Source organism: Ceratotherium simum, chromosome 18 (assembly GCF_057802395.1).
Source record: "Ceratotherium simum simum isolate JZ-2026a chromosome 18, ASM5780239v1, whole genome shotgun sequence".
Taxonomy (NCBI): Eukaryota; Metazoa; Chordata; class Mammalia; order Perissodactyla; family Rhinocerotidae; genus Ceratotherium; species Ceratotherium simum.
In genome coordinates, this window is record NC_141917.1 from 13781329 (window position 1) to 13804941 (window position 23613).

The following is a 23613-nucleotide window of genomic DNA, read 5'->3' on the forward strand; positions in this document are numbered from 1 at the left end:
GGAAATGAAAGCATTTCCTGGAGCAGAGGTGGCTGACAGTCTTATAGCAGAGAAAATTGTGATATGAAGATTCAAAACGGAAATACTGGGTGAATCAACGTTCCCTTATTTTGCCAAACAGTGTTTAAGTTGAGCTTTTTTCACATGCCTATGATTCATGTAGGCTTATCCACATTAGCACTTCCTATGAAACTCAGAATGAGACAAACAACAGCAACAACACCTCCTACAATCCGCCTTCCGCTGTAACCCAAAGCGCCAACCGCGGCACTCAAGTCAACTTCTGCATCCCTGCTCTGTGGCTGAATGCTGACCTATTGACGTTCACAGCACTGCCTCCTGAGTGATCCCAGTGGCTCAGATCCCAGACTTGGTGGTGGTGGTGGTGACTGGGGTGGGAGGGGATGGGTGTGAGGAAGGTTGGATGTGGGCTCCCAATGTTTTGTGATGAAAACAAATCTACTTTACATAGGTTTGAAGTCTTATGATCAAACTTGTTGACAATTTTGAATGCAGTGGGGCTGCTTGTGTGGCCCTAAGAAGAAGTACGTGGGGGGTGTTGGAGGGTGACAGCTATTGTCCCCACTTGCCATAGACAAAGTATCTTCAATGTAGTGATGACCTATGATGGACCACACTGGATCCTGTCGTCCTGGTTCTCCTAGGGAGGGCTAGGAAGGAGCTTACTCTATCAGATCTCTGTAATTTCCTCTGTGCAGGACAGCGTCTACACAGGCCCTAAACAGTGTGGTGAACAGGACTGTTTTCTTGGTGATTTTACATTTTTTACTTGGAATTATTTGATAAATTCTATATTTATCGGTAAATATTTGGAGCCTAAAAAAATGCTGCCTTTCTGCAATGACCCAAGGGCTGCACATTTCATAAATCTTGCCAAAGGTTGCTCTTCCAAGCACACTCATCTGTATGGTTGATGACCCTGTGTGGCAATGTAAGAACTGGAGGCTCTCCTGTGGTCTCCAGCAAACTCATTTTTTTTTCTGCTCTAAATGATGTCATGTTCCAACTTCCAATGCTAATTTCTTTCAAACTCTTTCAGTAAATGTTTTTCACCTAAAATACTTTAAGAAATATTGTCAACTTCTGAATCATGCTGAGAGGTGCCAGAGAGCATGACAAATTTTAAACAGAAGATAGTCTAAAAGTCACTTATACTTTGCCTGGAATGCATTAAAAGTTTTTTTCCTTAATTGATTTACTTTCTTAATTATGCTTTGCTTATGCTAACTGGTTTATATTTGTTGAAAGCAAGCCACAGGAAGGAGGACGACCTAAAAGCACCATTTTAGGAGGCAACAAGCTTGCCATTAAATAGACGACTGGTCATCCTCAATGGAGAGAACTCTCATTCGTGGTAACCAAGAGTTTAATTATCATGAAATTCTTTGTCAAAATTCTTCACTTTTCCTCATATAATATCACAGAATTAGAAAATGTACATTTTAAGTTTTGTGTCAATAACATGTTAAATCATGTGTTACTTTTAGCTGCTTTGCCTGGAAAAAAAACAGCCAAGTGAAGCAACATCAAAAGCAGGAGAGGAATGTTACTTTGGCTTTTAAAAATGTAAACATATGTCTAATATGATCAATCTTAGACCACAGGAATATGTTGTATTTCTTTATTGTTCTGAAGTTCTATAATGAAATGTGAATGTATTACCAACTGGTAACTCTACCTAGTTTTCTCGTGTTTGCCCAAGAAGCTTTAGCTAGATATATTATCAACTATGAGAAACAGACTTTCCAAAGGGCTATAATAATAGCTATAAGAATTTACATGAATTTTTAAAAAATTAATTATAAAAATATACGAAAACAAAACTTTATGTTGGAGAGTATGAAATTTCTGCAGAAGGACATTTTTTCTGTATTGACTATAATTGGTACATTAAGGAGAAGATAAGGAGGATCAGATCAAAAGCAAGACAGCATAAACAATCATATGATATTTTATTTCAATATTTCAAAAGAGCCCTGAGAGATTGTCTTTGGTTCCTGGTGGGTACATCAGTGTGTGTGTGTGTGTGTGTGTGTGTGTGTGAGTGTGTATCTCCTCCATTCTGCATGCCTGTGATTTAATTTGAGAAATAGAATAATACAAAGATCAAACAATAATAGAATCAGTACTTTAGCCATAGAGCCAAGTGACAGAGGGAGGTAATTTTTCTTACAGCAATTTCAGGGAGCACTTTCTACATGAAAAAAGAGGCAGATTGAGAAGTGAAATCCCCTCAGGGTTAACAGTATAATAGATAGAAGAAACTGACTGTTTAAGAGATGAGCTCCCCAGCAACACGTGCTGGGGAATGCAGGGTTTTTGAGAGGCAGTGATCTCTGATCTCGATCACCCCTGCTGGATTTCGTTTTCAGAAAGCATAAGTGGAGTGTCTGCAGCGCAGATCCAGTCTACGTCCCTGCATATCACGCCCCCAGGATCCCCAAAGACGCCGGGAGGGACCAGCTGCACATTAGCATGGCCCTCATTGTCTTAGATAAAATTACCCCACAAACCTATACAGTTCTATAGAATGGATTTTAGGAAAAGCACTCTAATGGTATTAAATAAAATATAGTTCAAACTACCAATTACAATGTCAAAAAAGTGATACCCATGTTTGTCAAGGTGTGGAAAAACCAGAACTCCCGTATATTTGGGGGAGTATAAAGTGGTAAAACCACCTTAGAGAGCAAAATGTAACATATGCTTATCACTCAACCCAGACTTCCACTTCTCAGAATCTGGCCTACAGAAATACTCACGTAAGAGGACGTTCTTTGCAGCATTGTTGCCGATGCAAAAATTGGTAACAACTTAAATATCCATCAGTAGAAGAAAGGTTAAGTAAATCGTTTGTCTGTTCTAACGGGAAAGATCTCTAGATCATACTGTTGAATGAAAAGACTATTTGTTCAACAATATGAAGAGTATGTTTCTGCTTATATGAAAAATAAAACACCTGAGTGTCTGTGTACCCATGTGAGTGTAAACCTAATGAAAAAGGCCTGGAGGATATACACCAAAATCTTGAGAGGGGATATTTCTGCAAATGGAGTGACATAACAGAAAGGACAGTGTGAGTGAAGTGGTCTTTTTTTTAACTTTATATAGTCACAAAATGTGGATTATTTGAATATGTATATATTTATATTATGTGGACAATTAAGAAAATTTTTAAAAGAATAAAAGTAATCCAAGTTTTTAAATTTTGTAACAATAACCGGTTCCTTCCCTTATTATCTCAGGGAAGATCAAAACATTTTCCAGACATGGATGGCACTAATTGACAGTGTTGATGAGATTAGGTATAAGCACTTCTCTCTATTTCAGTAATCCCACTAACATAATAGGGTTTTAGTTTTAGTCTACTGCTTCTACAAGAAACTGAACTCACTTCATCAGGTTCAACTAGACACTAAAGTGCCTCAGTAACTGCCCTCACTTTTTAGATGCACGTTAATCAAATGACTCCCTATCCTCACGGCCACCTATTAGTCCCTCAATCTTTTGGTCATTAATAAACGTATTCCTCTTGTGGCACAAGCTTCCTTTGAATCACATGACCAACAGAAGTGATAGTCTTCTATTTTTTCAGTGTGCAAAGTACGGAGTTAAAAACCAAATCCCGTGCCCAGGGCTTTCCACCATGCATTTGCTCTTCGATTTCAAGTTTGCTAACTTTCCTTTGTCCACTGTACAACTCTTCTTAGAAGGGAGCCAACTCCAGCCTGCTTTGCTTATTACTTCTCCCTAAATTACTGCCCCTGGCCTATGCATCTCAGTGATTTAAATCTTTTATATTAGTTTTCCTGGTGCAAAATCATAGTCTGAATGCCATCTATTTAAATATTTACAAGAGCTCCCCAAATACAACGTAAAGTTATATCTCTTTGTACTTTCATGTCCTTAAGACATATCTCCCTTTTATGGCATTCTGTCTACCTCTTGACCACCACCCTTTCATCTTTAAGACACTTCCCTTAATCCTCTTGAACTCATTTTCACTTCATTCATCTCTCAAGGAACAGAGTTTCTTTATCATAGGAAATACAACCTGTTTATATAGAGGAGGTGAAACTTGTTAATCAAACCCTTACACATTTCATTCCACCATCCAGAATCGGTGCTGTCCAACATGGTAGCCACTCGTCACAAGTAGCTATGTAAGTTAAATTTAAATTAAGTTAAATAAAATTAAATTTGAAATTCAGTTTCTCATTCTCACCAACCACATTTCAAGTGCTCAATAGTCAAATGTAGCTAATGTCTATGGTATTGGATAGCATAGCCATACATTTTCATCATTGCAGAAAGTTCTGTTAGACAGTGATAATCTAACTATTTCAACTGTAACAGTACCTCGACCCTGGGCAGAATTCAAAACTTTAATAGCAAGAAGAAATTGGATCTTGGAAAAGCAGAAAATGTATTAATTAATAATGAATGAAAGCAACAAATAAAGTCACTGTGTCTGGAAATAAGTAAACAAATTTCCAAAGAAAATAAATTTTCTACAAATCTTTACATTTCTATTTAACAATCCAGTAGTAATCTCTTCCTAAGCGTTACATACACTGGCTGGATAACATTTTTTGATTCTGGAATAATTTTCTATGGATTTTCAGAATTTTTTTTAAACAATATCTGTGAAGCTGCCAATCTGCTCCTTCTCATTTAGATATAAACAAGTTTGAAAAGCTTGGACAAACAAGAATGTGGGAACGTTTCCAACTACTTTAAAGGCCCCTGAATGGGAAGCTAATCTTATATCCCCCATAGGTGACAAGGGGGCTATCTTCCCACTTGCCAAGCATCTATTCATCTGCCAGCCTGCTTGGCTATCACTTCCCCATGACATCTGCCTGAAACCGCATCCTCCCTGCATACAACACCCCAGCGCTACTCTCTCCCTACTTTGCGAACTACGATCTCCTGTGCATACTTCATAACTGTGCACATCCCACTGCGTTCTAGTTACCTACATACATGTCTGTCCTCCCTGTGCAGCTGGGAGCTTCTTGGGGGCAGGAAAGCGACTGACTCATTTATATTCCCAGCACCTAACACTGTGCCTGGCACATAGAAAGTTCTCAAGAAATATTTATTGAACTGTGCTGAGCAAATTGGACTCAAAGTTGTAAGCCTGCTTTTCACCCTAACTCTGACTCTAAGTCTTGCAGTCAGGGGTATTAGAGGTATAATCAATGTAATCTACTTTGTTACTATCTACATTTAATTAACAGACAGTTGAATTAATCTGAAGTGTTAGCAGGAGCTATTCCCAGCTCTGATCCAGTTGGCTTTTGGTAGCCTACACGCGTTTGCTTTCTTGTCTATAGCAGTTTCCCAATTTCTTAGGAAAAAACAAGATTTCCTCTGGTCCCAAACAGACTAATTAATGAGATTGCCCAGTGAAATAAACAAAGTTGTTCAATCTGAGTTAATATTTTTCAAAATATACAAATAAATCATTGGATGATGAGATTTAGATTTGATGAGCCAAAAGACAATGAAAAGTATTGTCAATATTTAAAACAGATAAAAATTCAGTCTCCAAGAGTCTCCAGGAAAACGTCAATTGTGTTTTGTTCCTAGGAAACTTGACTTTATAAAATGGGCAAATACCCAAATTTCAACAAGGAAGCCCAAATACGTCATATATTCCTATATTGCTGAAAGATCAGTAGCTCATATGCATGTATTTTAAAACCAGAATTCTAACAATCTTGATTAAAAGACTGGCATTGGCACCAAAATTTAAGATATAATAACAGCATTAAATGCAAGCTGTGAAATTCAGGATAACGATTTCCTAGCCAGGAAATACACGTCTCTTTTTAGTGCTATAATGATATCAAAAAAGTCAGCTGGACTTTTTCTCCCTCCAGGATGGATTGGGAGCCTAATGGTTCTTTTTTGTTTTTCATCTCCCCTTTTAATATCAATGGAATACCACACTTTATAACATTTATTTTGAAAGACAGAATAAACATGATCTCTGCACTTGTTGAGGGATTTGTGGAATAATTTTGTCATTCTCTATTTAGCCAATACCCACGAGATTATATATAAACTTAGAATTTCCAAATGCTTACATGTGCATTATCACGTTTAATGCAAATTGTTCATATAAATGATTAGCTCAATTATTCAGGCAACATCTGCTCAGTTTACATACTATTCAAGACATTTCTCTCCATTCTTTTTTCCTTTCTGGCCTGAAATTTGATCATTTTCTTTCCTATTAGTCTTGTACTAGTGACAAAGGGGGAAAGAAGAAAAGGAGGGAAAATTCAGGCTGATCATATTTTAAAAATTTATAGAGTTCTTTTAGAAAACAAGTGGCTAAGAATATTAAAACTGCTAGTTAAATTAAGGCTCTAGTGGGTAGCGGCATTAATTTAAGTGATTTAAACTATTTCAAAGTTTGTGACTTATTCAAATATCCTTAATCTACAACTTCCAATTAATAACATAATTGTTTCACAATCATTATTTCTTTTATTTAGGCCTGTGTGCTAGGGAGTATTATTCCCATTTTTATAGGTGAGAAAACAGGAATATGGAGAGATGAAGTTGATCTGTCCAGGCAGAGGCCAAGATCAGAAACCAAGTCATTTGATGCCAAGTTGGGCATCCATATCCTGAAATCAGGGGCTCCCAAGCTTTGGCGCTAATCAGAACCTCGGTGGGCTCGTAAAACACAAATGGCTGGGGGGCCCACCAATGAAGTTTCTGATTTGGCCGGTCTGAGGTGGGGCCTCAGAATGTGCATTTCTCAAAAGGGTGGTGCTACCAGTGGTCTGAGGACCACAGTTTGAGAACCGCTGCTTTAAACCACAGCTGCCTCCCTTAGCTCTTTTTACATCCCACTAAACCGTTAACCACACTAGAGCAGGGAAAGTGTCCTAACTCCGTGTTGCCTCTCTCCATCCCTACCCGCCACTGCCAACTGGCCATCTCATGGTGCCTACAGCACCTCACACACACTGAATAAATGGTGCATGAATCGACTTCCTTTTTCTTGTGGTTATTAGGGAAACAACAGATCAGTGAAGTGAAATGCATTAAGTAACCTTTTTTATAGGGTCTCTTTAAGCTAAAATGTTTGATCCTTTTTCTCTTCTAAGCCACTGAAGTTATTAAGCGAAACAAAGAGGCACAGGACAGCAAGGAAAACTGTCCCCAAGCCCCTACCCTTCCCAGAAGCTCTTTATGCCCTCAGGGAATCTGAGTCACCCTGCCATGACTTAAGACCTCCAGGTGAGGGTCCTTTCCCCAAATGCACAGTATTGCCATTGGCATTAGTCAGTGCTTTCCCAGCTTTGTGAAGAGGGACTAATTTGCTCTTATTCCTTAGAAATAAATGACTGTCCTTATATCACCAGCCCCAAATAATTTCTTCAACTCCTCCTTCTTTTTCATTGCAAAATATGTCACTTTAAATGATCATTATCCCGTTAATTTTTTCAGACTATTTGGGAATATCGATACTATGCTCTTTGAGAAAAGTGGCCAGATTGTGATGCCCCAGATAGTTAATTAACTGGAGAACCAAGATCACGCAAACCATGGCATACTCTATTAGATGCGACTGGCGAAAATATAACCGCTGTAAGAAATGGATTACTGACATTTTGTTAATGTTGAACGTCACGGTCTTACCTATGCACACTAGATCCATAAAACCATACATTCCATAGCAGATTTGAAAAAGGATGTCCTTCCTCTGCCACACTGCATAGGGGCTGAAGGCGGACCAGAGGAGCCAGGTCACACTTGCTATTAAGAACAGGGATCCTAGGATTACAGCAATCATCTGAACTTTCTCAACCAGTGTAATAGAAATGCTTTGCCACTAAAAGAAAAACAGAGGCATGTAAGAAAAAGGTGCTCTGTATAATTGAAAAAAAAAAAAAACAAAACATTTTCAGCCCCATGTTTCTCTTCAAAATGTTAACCCCTTTTCAATCTGATCAGCCCCCAAATGAATTTTTCCATTTCATCCAGGCTATAAAAAATAGACAAGCAGATAAAGATTAATGAACGGCCTTAACTTCATTATTTTCAGTAATTCACCATTCTGCAAGTTTAATCTAGTTTTATTCCAGATAACAGTCCTGAGAGTGAATGGCTGAGGAATATTTAGCACCTGGGAATCACATTATTATCTTTCACACATGCATGAAATTAAATACACTCTGATGATACACGGTGAGGACTCCTCTATCTGGAAATTTATTTTGCTCTTAACACATTTGGCTATTGCAAAAAGGGGAATTGTTTCCTGTTTTTGTGGAAAAATGTAAAAAACAAATAAGTTACATAAGAACATCAGTGGACAAGTCATTTAACCTAACATGCTAGAATAATTATAAGGGAACTATAAAACGGTACATTATCTGTTATTGGTACATGTCATATACTCAGATATTACTGACTTTTAACTATCAGTGGGTAATCCACAGAGCCATTTTTGTCAAGATTTAGAATTTGTACACAAATGGAGTATCTTTGAACCTCACAAACTGTGTAAGCATACACTATTTAAGGGGGAGAGTAATTTGGTGTCCTACTTATCAATATTTGAGAGGATTTACAGCACAAATGATCGAAAATCTTTCAAGGGTGTTATCAACTTGAAAGAATTAATTAGTCATGTTCTCACTTTTGCATAATTGAGACAAACAAAACTAGAATTGCTATTATGGTTTGCCAGCAAACAATGAAACTCAAAACAAACTGCACAGTCTTATCCTGTGTGAAGGAGCTCTTACTGCTGCAACCTACGGCTTGCCAGCAGACTTCCTAAACAGTTTAAATAACCTTTAAAAACAAATGAGCTTTAACAATCAGCATCCATTGGGTGACTCTGATATTTCCTTAAACTCTTACTTACACTAAGCCTGAACACGTGCATTCCCAGACGGCGAGTCTGTCATGACCCATAACTTCCTTCTCTCCCTCATTGTCTGTTGTTCTTGTTTAGTTTTGATGCTCATTAAAATTTGCATTAAATAGAACAATATGGTAAGCAACATAAAAAACTACTACCAACTGATATCCATCCTAGATGGGTGCTATCATGTCTATATGCATTATGTTACCATTTATTAATTTATTACTCACATCAGACAGATGAAAACGAAGCATACTTTCAAATCCATGAGGCCAAGGTGTCCAGTTTGTGTGTGTGTGTGTTTGATTTTCACATGGTGGGCCACATGTTTCAAAATACATACGCCTGAATCACAGGAGTCTTGCGTAATCAAAGGTTAGGGTGGAGGATTCACCAAGAATGATGTTAACTGGTATCTATTTTCCTTTTGTCAGTGATCCTTTACATTCCAGATTCATTATATAATTTTAGTGGAGTTAAATTTGTACACCTCACTATTGTATAACTAATTATATTTATCTTCGATTAGGCCTACTAGTTAATTGATCCAAGACAGCCTGAATGCCAATTCAGTAACAATATGGTGGCCACAGGCACAAGGTGGTAGGCCCTTCTAAACACTTGGATTTGGGTGAACTGGTGGGGATAGTTTTACGTGGCTGTGGTGTCTCCTAGACACAGGAAATTGTGGTGGTTCTCTTCTCAGAGTCAACATGACTTCAAGGGCTGGGAGGCCATGCTCAGATGGCAGGCTTCTAACACATGAGGCTTAGCTGTTCCTTGGCAGGGAAAGTAAGTGAGTGAAGAGATAGACTTACTAGGAACAGGAAACACTGACGCTTCACACTTGTTTGGTGACACCAAATTTAAAATGTTTTAAAATTCAAATACCTGGCAGTTTGAAATTTAATGTGTTTAAAATTACGTCAGGAAGCTAGGAAAAAAAGAACTCTTGATTACAGTACACTGGGAAGCTTAATTATTTACAATTATCATAGAAATTATTTTTCCTTGTGGATATGAGAAGTAATTTGAGATTTCTGAAGCTTATTTTTAAAGAAGGATAAAGTATTCAAACTTTATAATGAAATTTTTGGTTTTATGTCACTCTGCTAATAATGCAAATATGCAAATGTGTCTAAAAGTGCATAGATGTTCTTCATATTCTGATGAACCTTAAAATTAGCACCATTTCACTGAATAGCTAATGAGGACAAACCATTGTTGAAACCAAGATTATTAAACCAATTTTGAACATAGAGATTTTTCCTTTTGACCACTGATACCATCTTGGTAATTTCTTTGCCCATTATACACTGCTCTTTCTTATTTTTATCATTATGTGCAAAAAGTAGGATTGCTCACACTCTTTCCCTAGGAAAAATAATGCTGCTTCCCGTAGCCAGGAAACACCCACCTAGCGTCCTTGCCCTGGAAGGCATACATTATCTAATGGGCTCAGCCTCAAGGAGTTGTGTTAATGGACCATTAGCTTAGAAAATAAAAATAGAAGATGAGTCTCTCCAGGCTTCTCTCTCTACCCCAATGGTATCCAAGGCCTGGATTTCAGTTTGTAAGATATTTCCAAATCTGGAACAAAATTTGTCAACTGCTGAACATACTTTTTTCCTCTAAAACTTGTATGTATGTATACATATTTTTTTTCATTTACATTTCTTCCCAAGCTTGGAAAGGGAAGTAATATAACAATAAACAGATTCACTCTAAATAATTGCTATTTTTTATTTCTTTCCATAATATTTGAGTATGTGTGACTCTTTTATATTCCTAAAAAGATGCTCACTTCCACACAAACTACTGGATCTGTTGTTTCTAGTAAAAGTGGGACCAACTGGCTCCTCTTTTGGAAGTTCATCCTCATTCAGTGCACTAGAAGAAGTAATTTAAAATTATAGCCTATATTTATATAGGGCCAATGGTGCCAGGCACTTTTCTAAGAGGTTATATGTATTAACTCACTTAATTCCCACAACTCTATGAGAGAGCTATTATTATTATCCCCATTTTACAGATAAGTAAACTGAGGCAGAGAGAGGTTAAACAATTTGCCCAAGGTTACACACCCAGTAAGGACTATAGCTGAGATATAAACCCAGCAGTCTGGCTCCTAGGTTCATGCTCTTAACCCTTATACTATACCATATAATAATTCTACTGAGCTCTGATAACAATTAGTTGCATATACTCAGTCTCTGCAATGCCACAGCAAGTCTCCTGATAAAAGCTTTGAATCTGTCTTCTCTGGTCTACTGAAATAGGTTTCCAGCTGGACTTCTAGTCATGAGTCATGCCCTGATCCTCTATGTAACTCCCAAGTCTACACTCCTAATGAAAGGAGAAGTGCCCCCACGAAGGAGGGCTCAATGTTGGCTCAACACATATTGCCAGTGCCTGGCACATAATTGTTGCAGGAAGGATGAAAGAAAGGGATGGAGGAATATTACAAGGAAGAAAAGGAAGGGGGAGGGAAGGAAGGAAGGAGGAGAGGAAAGAAGGGAGGAAGGGAAGAAGGAAGGAAGGGAGAGAGGGAGGAAGAGAGGAACGAAGAAAGGAAGGGAGTAAGAAAGAGAGAGAGAGAAAGAGAGAAAGGAGGGGGAAGGAGGGAGAGAGGTGTACGCTCCTCAGTTCCGTTTCACCTGACTTCTTTGTATTGTCCCAAATGCCTTGTACTTTTTACTTTGGTCCCTCTCTGCCTTTGAGCACATTCCTTCCTCAGCATGCAACGCCCTTCTCCCTTTTTCTCACATGATGAAATCTCTCCCCATCCATAACTGGCTCTCGTGCCAACTCTTCTAAAAAGCTGTCCCCTCGTGCCCCTCCTCTTTAAGCAGAATCCCTCTTTCTGGATCCCGCAATCCAGTGTTTATAATCCTGTTTAGTGTGGATTTCCACCTCACTTGGATCCCAGATCATTGTTTATCATGACACCTGTTGTCCACAGACCACAGATGTCATGAAGGCAGAAGCTGAGTCCCACCCCCCCTCGTATTCCCCAAACAGCTGAACACACCCAGTAAATGCTTGAATACATGGTCTCCTGACTCCAGTTTCCATCATCTATCCGACTGCCAGATTCACATCCTCACCATCCATTCTATCACTGCTTACAGGATAAAGTTCCAGCTCTGGCCAAACCACCAACACGCAGAAGTGAGAATTGAAACTCAGATCTGTTTCCAAAACCTGAGTTCTTTCTAAATTGTCCTTTCTCTGCCTACTATCCGCCTGCTCTCGCTCCTTCTCTCTGCCTACCTAAACTGACACATCCTAACAACCAAACGCAAAGACAAAATGGGCATAATTATACCTTTCTAAAGGAGGTTGTAGGGACGGAGAAGAGTCAACATAGGCAAAAAGCAGTCAGCACAGCAGACTGCCAACTAAATCTGACCTACAGCTTTCTAAATGGCATTCTCAAATACTTCTTGAGTCTGCAAGCTACAGTTTGTTAAATGAATATTAACATAAAGAAGATAATCTCAAGGAGTTATATCTCTTTAACTTTAATGAAATTTGGAAGGAATTAAACTCACATAGGAAATTATTTAATGTTCTCTTTATAAACAGCTGTTCAGAGATGCACCAAGTAAGGTCCACCAGTCCTAAAAAGATACAAACAATGTGCCCAAACAATGGCCCCAAATTGGGTGTCATCATGTGTGAGGGTCCATGTAAGTGTGGCACTCTTCATAGGAAATTAAGTACCCCAATAATTACCACACACTGCCCTGAAACCATGACAAAAATTGTTGCTGTTACCAACGAAATCTGATGAATTAATACAGGTTTATAATTGCCTTCAGAGAAGAAAGGATGAAAGAAAAAGTCAGGTATTTTCTTTAAAGAAATGATAGGAGCCCAAGCCAAAGTAAGACTGAGACTTTCCGTCTTGTATAAATAAATAAAGCCACTAAGATAAGAACTGGAGAAAGGTACACACTCCATCACACCTCCATGAAGCTAGTTAGAAAGACGTACCTGTCATTCTGTTGTCTGAAAGAGTTAATGCAGCTTCTCAATTTAGAACCCAATTTTCTCCCTGAAAATAACACGTGCTTGGAGGGAACGAGACTGAATTCAGAGAAAGTAGATTCATTTAGTGTGCACTCAATCATTCAGTCTACATACTGTTTCATCTTGGTTTTTACAAGGCAAACCAGATACAAATCATGAGCTAACAGATTTGTAGTACAATGATTTATAGCATGCAGGATGACAGGTGGGATTACTTACCAGTGTCACAGGAGAGAACACCTGCTCTTAAGAAGTGTCCTCTTCAGAAAAATGAATTTAGCTAAAACCTATTTTCAATCATCTTTAGATGGTGTTTAAATTAAACCACTAAAGTTGGGATTGGAAATGCTGGCAGAAAACATCTCGATGTGTAATCAATTTGACATGTGGATGCAACATTCAGTTAATTGTATGCCCATTCTTTGAAGAGTTGTATTTATAGGCTGCATGTCAAAAGTGATTTCATGATTTGGTGCAGGTCTTCTCTGCTAGAAAAGCATCTTCATAAACTTATCAGGGCAGAGATAAAAGTCAGACAAAAGGAATTTGCTTTGCCTAAGAAAGGCAAAATCTAAGCAACCTAGAAAAAATAATTAGGAAAAGCATGGAACTGCTTCTTGAAAAAGTAATGGAAATTAACAAAACTCTAGCAAGACTAACCAAGAAATGAAAGAAGGGATAGAAAATGACTGATCCTACAGATGAAAAGAGCAATAAAGGAATAGTATATACAACCTTATGCCAATTAATTCAATTGCATATATAAAATAGACATATTCTTTGAAAAACATGTTATCAAAACTGACTCAAGAAGAAATAGAATATACGAATAACCCTATATGAAATAATTGAATTTTTAATCAAAAATCTTCCATCAACAAATGAATGAACACCTCTAGGACCAGAGAATTGGTTTAAGTGGAGAATTTTATCAAACATTTAGAAAAAATATCAACATTATACATACTCTTTCAGAAAATAGAGGACAGACTATTTCCCAACTTATTTTATGAGGCCAGAAAAACCTTGATATCAAAATCTGACAAAAACATTACAAGAAAATTCTAGACCAACATTCCTTATGAGCATAGATTAAAAAAAATTCTCTACAAAATATTAGCAAATCAAATCCAGCAATATATAAAAAGAAGAATGCAGCATGATTGAGTGGGGGTTATCCCAGAAATGCAAGGTTGACATAATATTCAAATATCAATCAATGTAATTGACCATATTAATAAACTAAAAAAGAGGGCCAGCCCGGTGGCTTAGCGGTTAAGGGCGCGCGCTCCGCTACTGGCGGCCCGGGTTCGGATCCTGGGCGCACACCAACGCACCGCTTCTCCGGTCATGCTGAGGCGGCGCCCCACATACAGCAACTAGAAGGATGTGCAACTATAACATACAGCTATCTACTGGGGCTTTGGGGAAGAAAAAAAAAAATGGAGGAGGATTGGCAATAGATGTTAGCTCAGAGACGGTCTTCCTCAGCAAAAAGAGGAGGATTAGCATGGATGTTAGCTCAGGGCTGATCTTCCTCACAATAAATAAAGAAAGAAAGAAACAAACAAACAAACAAACTAAAAAAGAAAAAGAAAAAGATCCTCACCATAGATCTGGTAAAATTATATGACAAATACCCATTCATGATGAAAACTAGAAACAGAAAAAAAACTTAACCTGACAAGGGCAACTACAAAACACTTAAAGACAGGATCATACTTAATGGTGGAAAAAAATAAATAAATAAAAAATGCTTTCCCCCCTAAGATCAGGAACTAGGCAAAAATATCCACCCTTATTACTTCTATTCAATAGTGAACTGGATGTCCTAGTCAAGGGAATATGGAAAGAAAAAAAAAAGAAGAATGATATAAAGATTGTAACGAAGCATAAAATTGTCTCTACTTGTAGATGACATGATTATCTACATAGAAAATCCTAGGGAATCGACAAGAAAACCTAATAGAATTAGGAAGTTAATTTAGCAAGCCTCAAAATACAAGGCCAATAAACAAAGATCAATTGTATTTAAATACTAGCAGCAAAAAGTTGGAAAATAAAATTACAAAAACAATACTAGATAAAAAACACCATAAATCATAAATTACTTAGGACTAAAATTTTTAAAAGATAATCTACAAATCATTGCCAAAAGAAATTAAAGAAGACCTAAATAAATGGCAGTTATGGATTAGAAGACTATTGTTCAGATAATCATTCTCCCTAAATTTAGCTTTTAAAGTTAAAATTGAAGAAAAATAGTCACAGGAAAACAAAAGTTTCTTGATATTGTTTACATTTTCTAAAAAGAGGCCAATCATTCAGAATGATAATCAATCAGTTGATGTTATTCATCTAATTTTAACTCACAGTGATTAAAAAAAAAATCTCCAAATCATTAGTTGCAATTTCCACAAGAATTCAGCACAGAAAACCCTCTGAACACACTTTCTTGTGGGGAACAATCTTTACTACCATTCTTTTGGCTGGCGGTAACACATATCATCCAAGGAACAGTGTCTTGGCCACAGATCATCACTTTGTTTAATTAAAATTCCTGGAACTAGATCATGTGACTAACAGAAAAGCAGAGAGGTGAATGGGCAGGTCCCCATGTGTACTAGGGAATGCTGTGAGGGTTTCATGTTATTGTACAGAACTCAGAACATCAATAAAATTTTTTCTTTCAGAAACCTGGAAATCCCAAGAAGTTTGGCAAGCCATGTTCCAGGACTACGGAGATGTGCTCAATATGGTTTGCAGCTCAGGGGGAAGAAACTAAGCACCTCAAGGTGAGGGTCACCTTCGGGGCTCCTGGGATGAGTGTCCAGGACTGTGTGCCTGGGTCCTAGGAGTATGAAGTAGGAGAGAAATTTTCTTCCCCCAGAAAGGAAGCTTCTGGGAGGGGATGACCTCTTAGAAGACTTCACTCTGGTGGGAAGATTCTTCCCAGCTTTTCTCATGACAATTGGGCTCAACTGAGCTGGAGACATGAACAGGCAAGGGTGCTTTGACTTCAGGGCCAGGAGAATAAAGGCCTGTATGAATTGGGACAAAGGTGAAACTGGCTCAAGGCCACACACGGAGCAGCAAAGGGACCACGGATCCAGGGCTAGGCCAGAGTGACCAGAAAGCCTGCAAAGTTTGAAAATTCAATTCTGAGGGGGGAGGAAATTAATGCAAAGTGAAGGTTTGGTTACTGAGTGAGAAGCAAAACTAGCAGAGCCCAGAGACATGGAATGGGGAGGGATGCTAAACAGGAGAGGCATCTGTGAACGGCCAGGGACCAGGACACTAATTACAAGAGTGAGATGGCCTTCCAAAGAAACGTTTGTCCAGAAAAACCCTTCTAACGGAAGCTGTCCTTTATCCAGATGCCAAGTCTTTGGAAACAGGAGACTGAAGACTATCCTATCTGGCTATCTTCAGGACACAGGACGATGGAAGATCAAAGGAGTAAAAAGTGTGAAAAGCTTTCTTATAAAGGACAAGTATCCTTAATTGGCAGGTTTCATCTCACTGAGAAAAATCTCTCAAATGACTGAGTATTAACAGGAGCAACAACTTTTTGAACGAATAAGCATTAATTTAGCAACTACAGAGCACAGAGTCTACATAAAGAATACCAAAGAGCATGGATCTCACTTGAGAAAAAGCATATTGATTCCTCCATTTTTTTCTCCTAATTCCAAAACTATCCATGTTTCATTTCTCAGTGTTATTTCTTGTTCAATTGTTTTGATTGTTATAGATTTTCATACTTGTCAAAGGTTTGTTAGTCCAGATTTAACAGTCCAAGAGTTAAAATAAAATAACTGCAACTCTTCAGTGTTCAAGAGCTTATACTGCCTTTTCTCTCTGTGTTAATCCTGTTTTTTAACAAAAGCAGGTGCGATCCATTATTTCAAATCAGGGAAATTGCTCCAAGTGCCAAATGTCTAATACAGTTAGTCTCAGTAACTAGACTTTGCCCCATATGAATTAAAAGTGTGTGTCTGCATATAATGCATTTTTGGTTCACTACTCCTCTCAATATTTGGTATTAATTATGTTTAAACACAGCCTCCCGAGGGTATCTCTATCTAAGTAATTAGTAGGTGGTCATAACTGTATTTACTTGATCTCTCCACAAGGGGTTGAAATCTACCTTTGCTAAAGGAGCTTATTAAAACTCTCAATGGGCTGTTGGTGTTTTCAACCTTGCTTTTGGAGAAGAATTTTCATAGAAAGCAACTACCTTCCCATTTGAAATACTTGAGTTCATGTAGACCAAACACTGCATACTCTCCTGGTGGTCAGAACAGCGCCCTTGGTAATTAGGGACCATAGCATGAGGCAGATCACCTCTTCCACGGAATTTATGCAGTCTTTGCAAAGTGGCTTTCTCTTGGCTATGGGGAGGCAGCACAATGTGCTAGCACAAAGAGAGCTGTGAACTGGCTCTACTACCAAGCGAACTGTTCTCATAAGGACCTCAATGTTGTTCTCTGTAAAGTGACATTTGACATGGTTATCTCAGAATAATTGGGTACTGATGCCTCTATGCCTGTTCTCCTTCCTTAATTGAGTTCTAGGGACTGAATCAGTGGCTATAAAACCATGAAGTGGCAGAGTCAGTAACAGGGAGGACACAGCCCCTCACACTGAGCATTGAAGGCACAGTGTCTACTACATGGAACTGGCCTTTGCCTCATTCTTGGTTAGGGAGGTCTCACAGTAGGATGCCAGCCATGTAAAGATGCACACGAAATTCCACCCCCTTTAAATTTTTGACATGTATAAATGTATTCATTCAACATATACTTATTGGACGCCTGGAGGTGCCATAGAAATCACTAGACTAAGGAAAAATCTTATTCTCATGGGATCACCATCCAAGCAGAAAAAGAAACACAGAAGGCTTCCAGGACAAGGTGACATGTGCACTGAGTTTGAATGAACAGGTAGGAAGAGTTGGCTCAGTGGGGAGAGAGTCTACCGAAGACTTGGGGAGAGATGGGAAGGACAGACAGGAAGAACCACGTGCAAAGGAGCTGGTATGTTTAGGAAATAGTGAGATTTTATTGTCACTGGAGAGTAGAATTCATGCTGGCAAGTGGGGGGAGCCAGCTCATGAGGGGTTTCCAGGATTGGCTATGGAGTTGAAACTTTATTTGATAAGGCAATGGCTATTAGATAATCCCAAAAAAGAACCAGGTCTGAATGTAACAGGATGCCTCAGAGAGGTTTACCTGCCTAGTCCTGTTCTCGCTTCCAGTGTTCTCCAAAGATGGACACAATACATCCCATCCCACATGCTCTTTTGCCACCTGACTTGGCCAATCCCCATCAAAAAGGAGCGTCAATTTCTCCACTCTCTTGAGTAACGGATGCTTTGACCAATAGGATATGGCAGAAGTGACCCTATATCAATTCCAAGCACAGACTTAACTGTCCTGGCAGTTTTTTCTTCCTCCCTCTCGAAAGCCAGGCCATCTAAGAAGTGTGACTGCCTCGAGACCACCATGCCATGAGAATCTCAAGCCATAAGGAGAAGCCGTGGGGGATGAGACACCATGTGGAGAGGGAGATCAAAGAGCACTGAGGCACTAGGCATGTGAATGAAGAAGATATCTTGGAAGTGGATCCTCCAGCCCCAAAGACCCCAGCAGACTCCACAGTCGTCACAGACAAATCATCCCGCTGAACTCTTTCCAAGCACAAAATAATAATGGTTGTTTTAAACCACTAAGTAGCGGGATGGTTTTATCAGCAGGCAAGAGGAACTCCCCCATTTGCAGATCATTCTTTGCATCATGGTAACTGTAGGAGCAAGAGGCTGAGAGTCAGAAAACCACGCTCTTGGTGTATCACCAACTGTCACCACTCAGTTGGGTTCCCCAACTTCTCAACCGTTCTCATTTTTAAAATGAAGATTTCAATTAACTCACCTTTAAGGCCCCTTTCTGCTCTGCAATTCCTTTGAATACTCACTTCTTTTTATTATGTAACCTTCCCTTTCCTTCTCACCTTTCCTCTTACCCCTCCATCTCCTTCTCTCCATATCCAAGAATTCCATAACAAAATGTCCTTAAAAGCACAAGGGATATTTTGGGCGTGATGGAAATGTTTTAAAAATGGAATGTGGTGATGGTTGCACTAGTCTATAAATTTACTAAAAATCATTGAATTGTACACAAAAATGGATGAATTTTATGGTATGTAAATTATGCCTCAATAAAACTATTTTTTAAAGCCCCCCCAAAAAAATCCTTAAAATAGCAAAATGAATGAAATCTTTTCAGCAATTACCTGCTCAGTTTGTGTGTTATCCTCTATCATAAAATACTTCAAATGTACTTAATTTTTTAAATTAAATATAATTCCTAGCGCAACCCAACAGAGAGGGAACTCCTAAGAAGGCCATTTTCCTTAACTCTGCTCAGGCTTTCTCTTCCTAGAAAGTGCACACCAGATACAGAATTTGGACTCTGGGCTCAGATTGGAATCCAGGGTCTGACATATCCACCTCTTTGCTATATGACTTTGGACAAGAAGGGCCTTATTCTTCTCATATTTAAAATGAGATAACAGTAATGTGCTGAGGATTAAATGAGAATACACACACACACACACACACAAACACACACACACTCTCACACACACACACACAGCCGGAGCTCATTTGTAATTTATAACTATTATTCCAAAGGCAAAAGAGCACTAATTGAGAACGTCTCTGAGAGAGGGAAATCCCTGAGCCCTCCACCTCTAGATGCTTCTAGATGCAGCCTGATGGAAGACTGATCACCAGTGTGTCTGGGCTCGGCTGCCCCGCCCAGCTCCCAGTTACACCTCAAATGGCATCCCATTTCCTGACTGCCTGCTATGTCACTTCACTTGACTGCAAAGAAATCCTTTCCACTGACATAAGAAATTGTAAATCTCTTAAGAAAGATTTGGCAAGTCATGAATCCCTGTAAGTTGGGGGGAAGGGGTAGGAGGGACAGCTATGATATCTTCTTATATTTTTTCTTTACTTGGAGCAATATTTAAACAAAGCAAACAAGCAAATGCCTTCCCTCTAGTTTCTGGAATTCCTTACTGTCATGTAGTTTTCCTATCAATAAGGGTTTTATAGGAATAATAAAGAACAAGTTTTTCCTCACTAAAGAGATCTTCCCTTTACTTAAACTTTAGGTCATTTGTTCACATTTTAATTGAGAACCATTTGCCAGGCCAGGGAGAAGTGCAGGATGGGACACTGCCATGAGATACACCCACCCCTGCTCTGAACACCTGACTGTCCAGTGAGGAAGACAGACTCACGGCCAGTCACTGCAGGGGACTACCCAGCAATTGCACTTCTGCACACAGCGCTATCAAAGTGCAGAATTGAGATACGCTTCATAATTGGGAGCCAAAGAAAGCATAAGGGAGGAGGTAACAAGTGCTCTGGGGTTTTTAAGTATCAGTAGAAGTTCATTAGGCAGAAAAGAATGTGCCAGACAGAAGACCAAACACCTCTCACTCTTTGGCTGTAGGTTTTGCTTTAATTTCACTTTATCTTTCATTCACCTTTCCTAACAGTTTTGAGTTCTCCTTCCACACCTCACTTTGCAAGTCAACAGCAGTCAGATAGTGACTTGCTTAGCCCATTAATGTGAATAATCCAGTAAATATCCAGTTTCCAGCTTCCAATAGCCCATAACCTACTTGAGTGATTAGACCAGTGTCTGGGAAACAGAGGGAGAGCAACAAATACAGCATGTAATTAGGCTGTAAGCTGTGCAGAAGAGATGATGAGTATCATAATGGGAGTTTGGTGGGTAGACATCAATGTAAGCTAAAGCAATCCCGAATGGCTTCCTGAAGGAGACAGGCCTGCTTGTGAATGGCAGGGAGAATTTGGAGATGTAAAAGTCTGAGATAAGACCTTCCAGGCAGGAGCAACCTAAGCAAGGCTCCAAGGAGGTGGAATGAGCAAGGAACATTTCTGTGGTGCCCAGTTTAAAATTAGGCTGAGTCTGCAGGACCCCAGAGAGACCATCCGAGAAGTAAAAAGTGTGGTCAAAGATCTGATAGATTTGGCTACATAACATCCAACAATATGATTTAATTTTCTCTCTATAAGTCCCATTGTATATATTTATCTGTTTACACATCTGCTTCCCGGACCGACCTCACTGTGAGCTCCTTGCAGGCAGGGACTGTACCTTACTGAAGTCTGAGTCTTTGTTACATGGCACGGTGTCATGGTTCATCAGCAGAACTCAAGAAACATTGCATCAGTGAATGAGGTTTGGTTTGGTTTTGTCTCTTTAGGTGAGTGACTTGTTTTGACAGCATGAAAGGATCCCAAAAGTCACTTTAATTTTCTAATTCTAGCCCGGTGGTTCTCAACCAAGAGTGATTTTGCCCCACCTACTCCCCAGGAACATTTGACAATATCTGGAGACATTTTTGCTTGTTATTACTGGAGATAGTCCTGCTGGCATCTAGGGGGTAGAGTCTAGGGATGCTGCTAAACATCTTACAATGTACAAGTCAGTCCCCACGATAAAAAATTATCTGGCCCAAAATGTTGATAGTGCCAAGGTCAAGAAACTCTATTCTAATCTATCACACTTAAGACTAAAATAGACGCTGTGTTTGGATTGTGGGTGTTTTAGTTGTATTCTCTTCTGAACTTTAAAGTATGCTTATCTTTGAAAAGAAATGAGAGGGAAAGAGCCCGATTCAAGATAACTGCACTGGGGCCAGCACTGTGGCTTAGCGGTTAAGGGCGCGTGCTCCGCTGCTGACGGCCCGGGTTCAGATCCCGGGCGCGCACCGAGGCACCGCTTCTCCAGCCATGCTGAGGCCGCGTCCCACGTACAGCAACTAGAAGGATGTGCAGCTATGACATACAACTATCTACTGGGGCTTTGGGGGAAAAAAATTAATAAATACAATTATTAAAAAAAAAAAAGATAATTGCACTTAGTTTCCTGGGAAACTTAACAGCAATGATGTCCAAGGTGTGTCACGGGTCATCTCATCAGCCAGCAAACTGCATTACCTGGTGACTGAGTCCAGAAAATGCATGAGAAACGGTGCAGAGAGGACGAGGTCAGATGGTGACTAACATGCGGATATGTTCAAGGTGCCTAGTTAAAAACAAGTTCAAATTCTTTGTGATTCTGCATGCAGTAAGCTGCACATATATATTAGCACAGCATGCTAATTTCTGAAATGATAGATGAGTTAACGAAGCATTGATGAAGGAGGGAAAGGCATGTTGCTTAAGGAAAGATTTCTTTATAAAATGGGATAGATAGATAGATAGATAGATAGATAGATAGATAGATAGTGGGGGGGAAGGTGGGAGGGAGAGAGGAAGGAAGGATAGATGGATGATAGGTAAATAAATGGATGGATGGATGCATGCACAGACAGCCTGAGCTACCCTCATCCAAGGCCATAGCCAGGGTCACTATAACATCCATCATGCTGTATGGCCATCCTGCATTGTGTCTCCATACACTGTAATCACCCAGATTAGTAGATACAGTTGGCCTTTCTTGTTTTTGATTAGGAATTGGAAGAAAGCTATCCAAAAAAGCTTAGGATGATGCTAATATTCTGGTACCAATCTGGAGCAGGCCACCTTTAGGCCTTGGATAGGGGCAATCGCCCTACAGATTATCGTACTGTAGATGGGGCAGCTCTTCAGACAGGAGAGAAAAGCAAAAGCAGTCTGGTTCTAAGAGAAATGGTGGGCACAGGTGAAAGATGTATCCACTGAGGACCAAATTCAGCCTATTCCAGATCTGAATACACACAATCTAGAACTTGTCCTCATATTGGAAGGAGGCAGAAAGCTCCCTGAGGCCCTTCATTTTAAGAAAGAGAAAAGAGACGTCCAAGAAGAGGAGTGGCTTGGCAAGGCCACCGAGCTGGCTGGTGGGACATCAGCATGACCCCTGGAATCCATCCAGTGTTCCTGTCACTCTGCCATGATGCCTCTGAATTTACCCTGACACCACTCCCTTTCTCAACTTGGGTCATCTTCTCCTTCCTATAGGCTCATGCACTGTTCACTCTTAATTCTGTCTTGCCAACCAAGGGAGCCAGCCCATTACTTATGACAGAGGCAGAAACCACCAGCTCCATGACCTACCCCAAATGTCAGAGGTGGCTGGGGTAGGGCCTGTGACCCCCGACCACGGCTGGGGCCTGGCTGCCTGTGAGGTGTTTTACAAAGCTGCACCTGTACTTCTTATGAAATTTCTGTCTGTTCCAAAATCATGAACATTACAGAAAGAATGAATATGAAATTATCCACATGACAGCTGAACCAGCTTTTAAGCAACTTTACTTATGAACAAGATTTATTGGATGGAAGATGTGAAAGCAAATTTTCTAGAGTTTTTCCTCCCCCGAGAGATGCTTAGAGTGAAAAAAATAAACTAAGCGGTTTGGAGAAAAGAGGAGGGCTGGAGGGAAGTGCTATTGATTTTTTTGGAAATCAGATTATCATATTATTGCTTTTTAGGAGGTTATGTCCCTATTAAAAGATAATTTATTCTTCTACAAACTTTTTTGACAAAAGTTTTGTCATCAGAAGTAGGAATGCATGACTGGGGCTAAGCGTGCTTTGCAAATAGTAAAATAAGGCAAGTTATACCCCCAAA

The 23613-nt window shown here is 39.4% G+C and overlaps 1 protein-coding gene across 1 annotated transcript in view; it reads right to left on the reverse strand.

The window, feature by feature from the left end:
• Positions 1 to 23613, reverse strand: part of MARCHF11 (membrane associated ring-CH-type finger 11) — a 103224-nt gene that overhangs the window by 14779 nt on the left and 64832 nt on the right. Inside the window, exon 3 of the mRNA XM_004423011.3 lies at positions 7687 to 7879. Within this exon, the coding sequence (XP_004423068.3) occupies positions 7687 to 7879 (193 nt within the window). The remainder of the gene's footprint in view (positions 1 to 7686; positions 7880 to 23613) is intronic.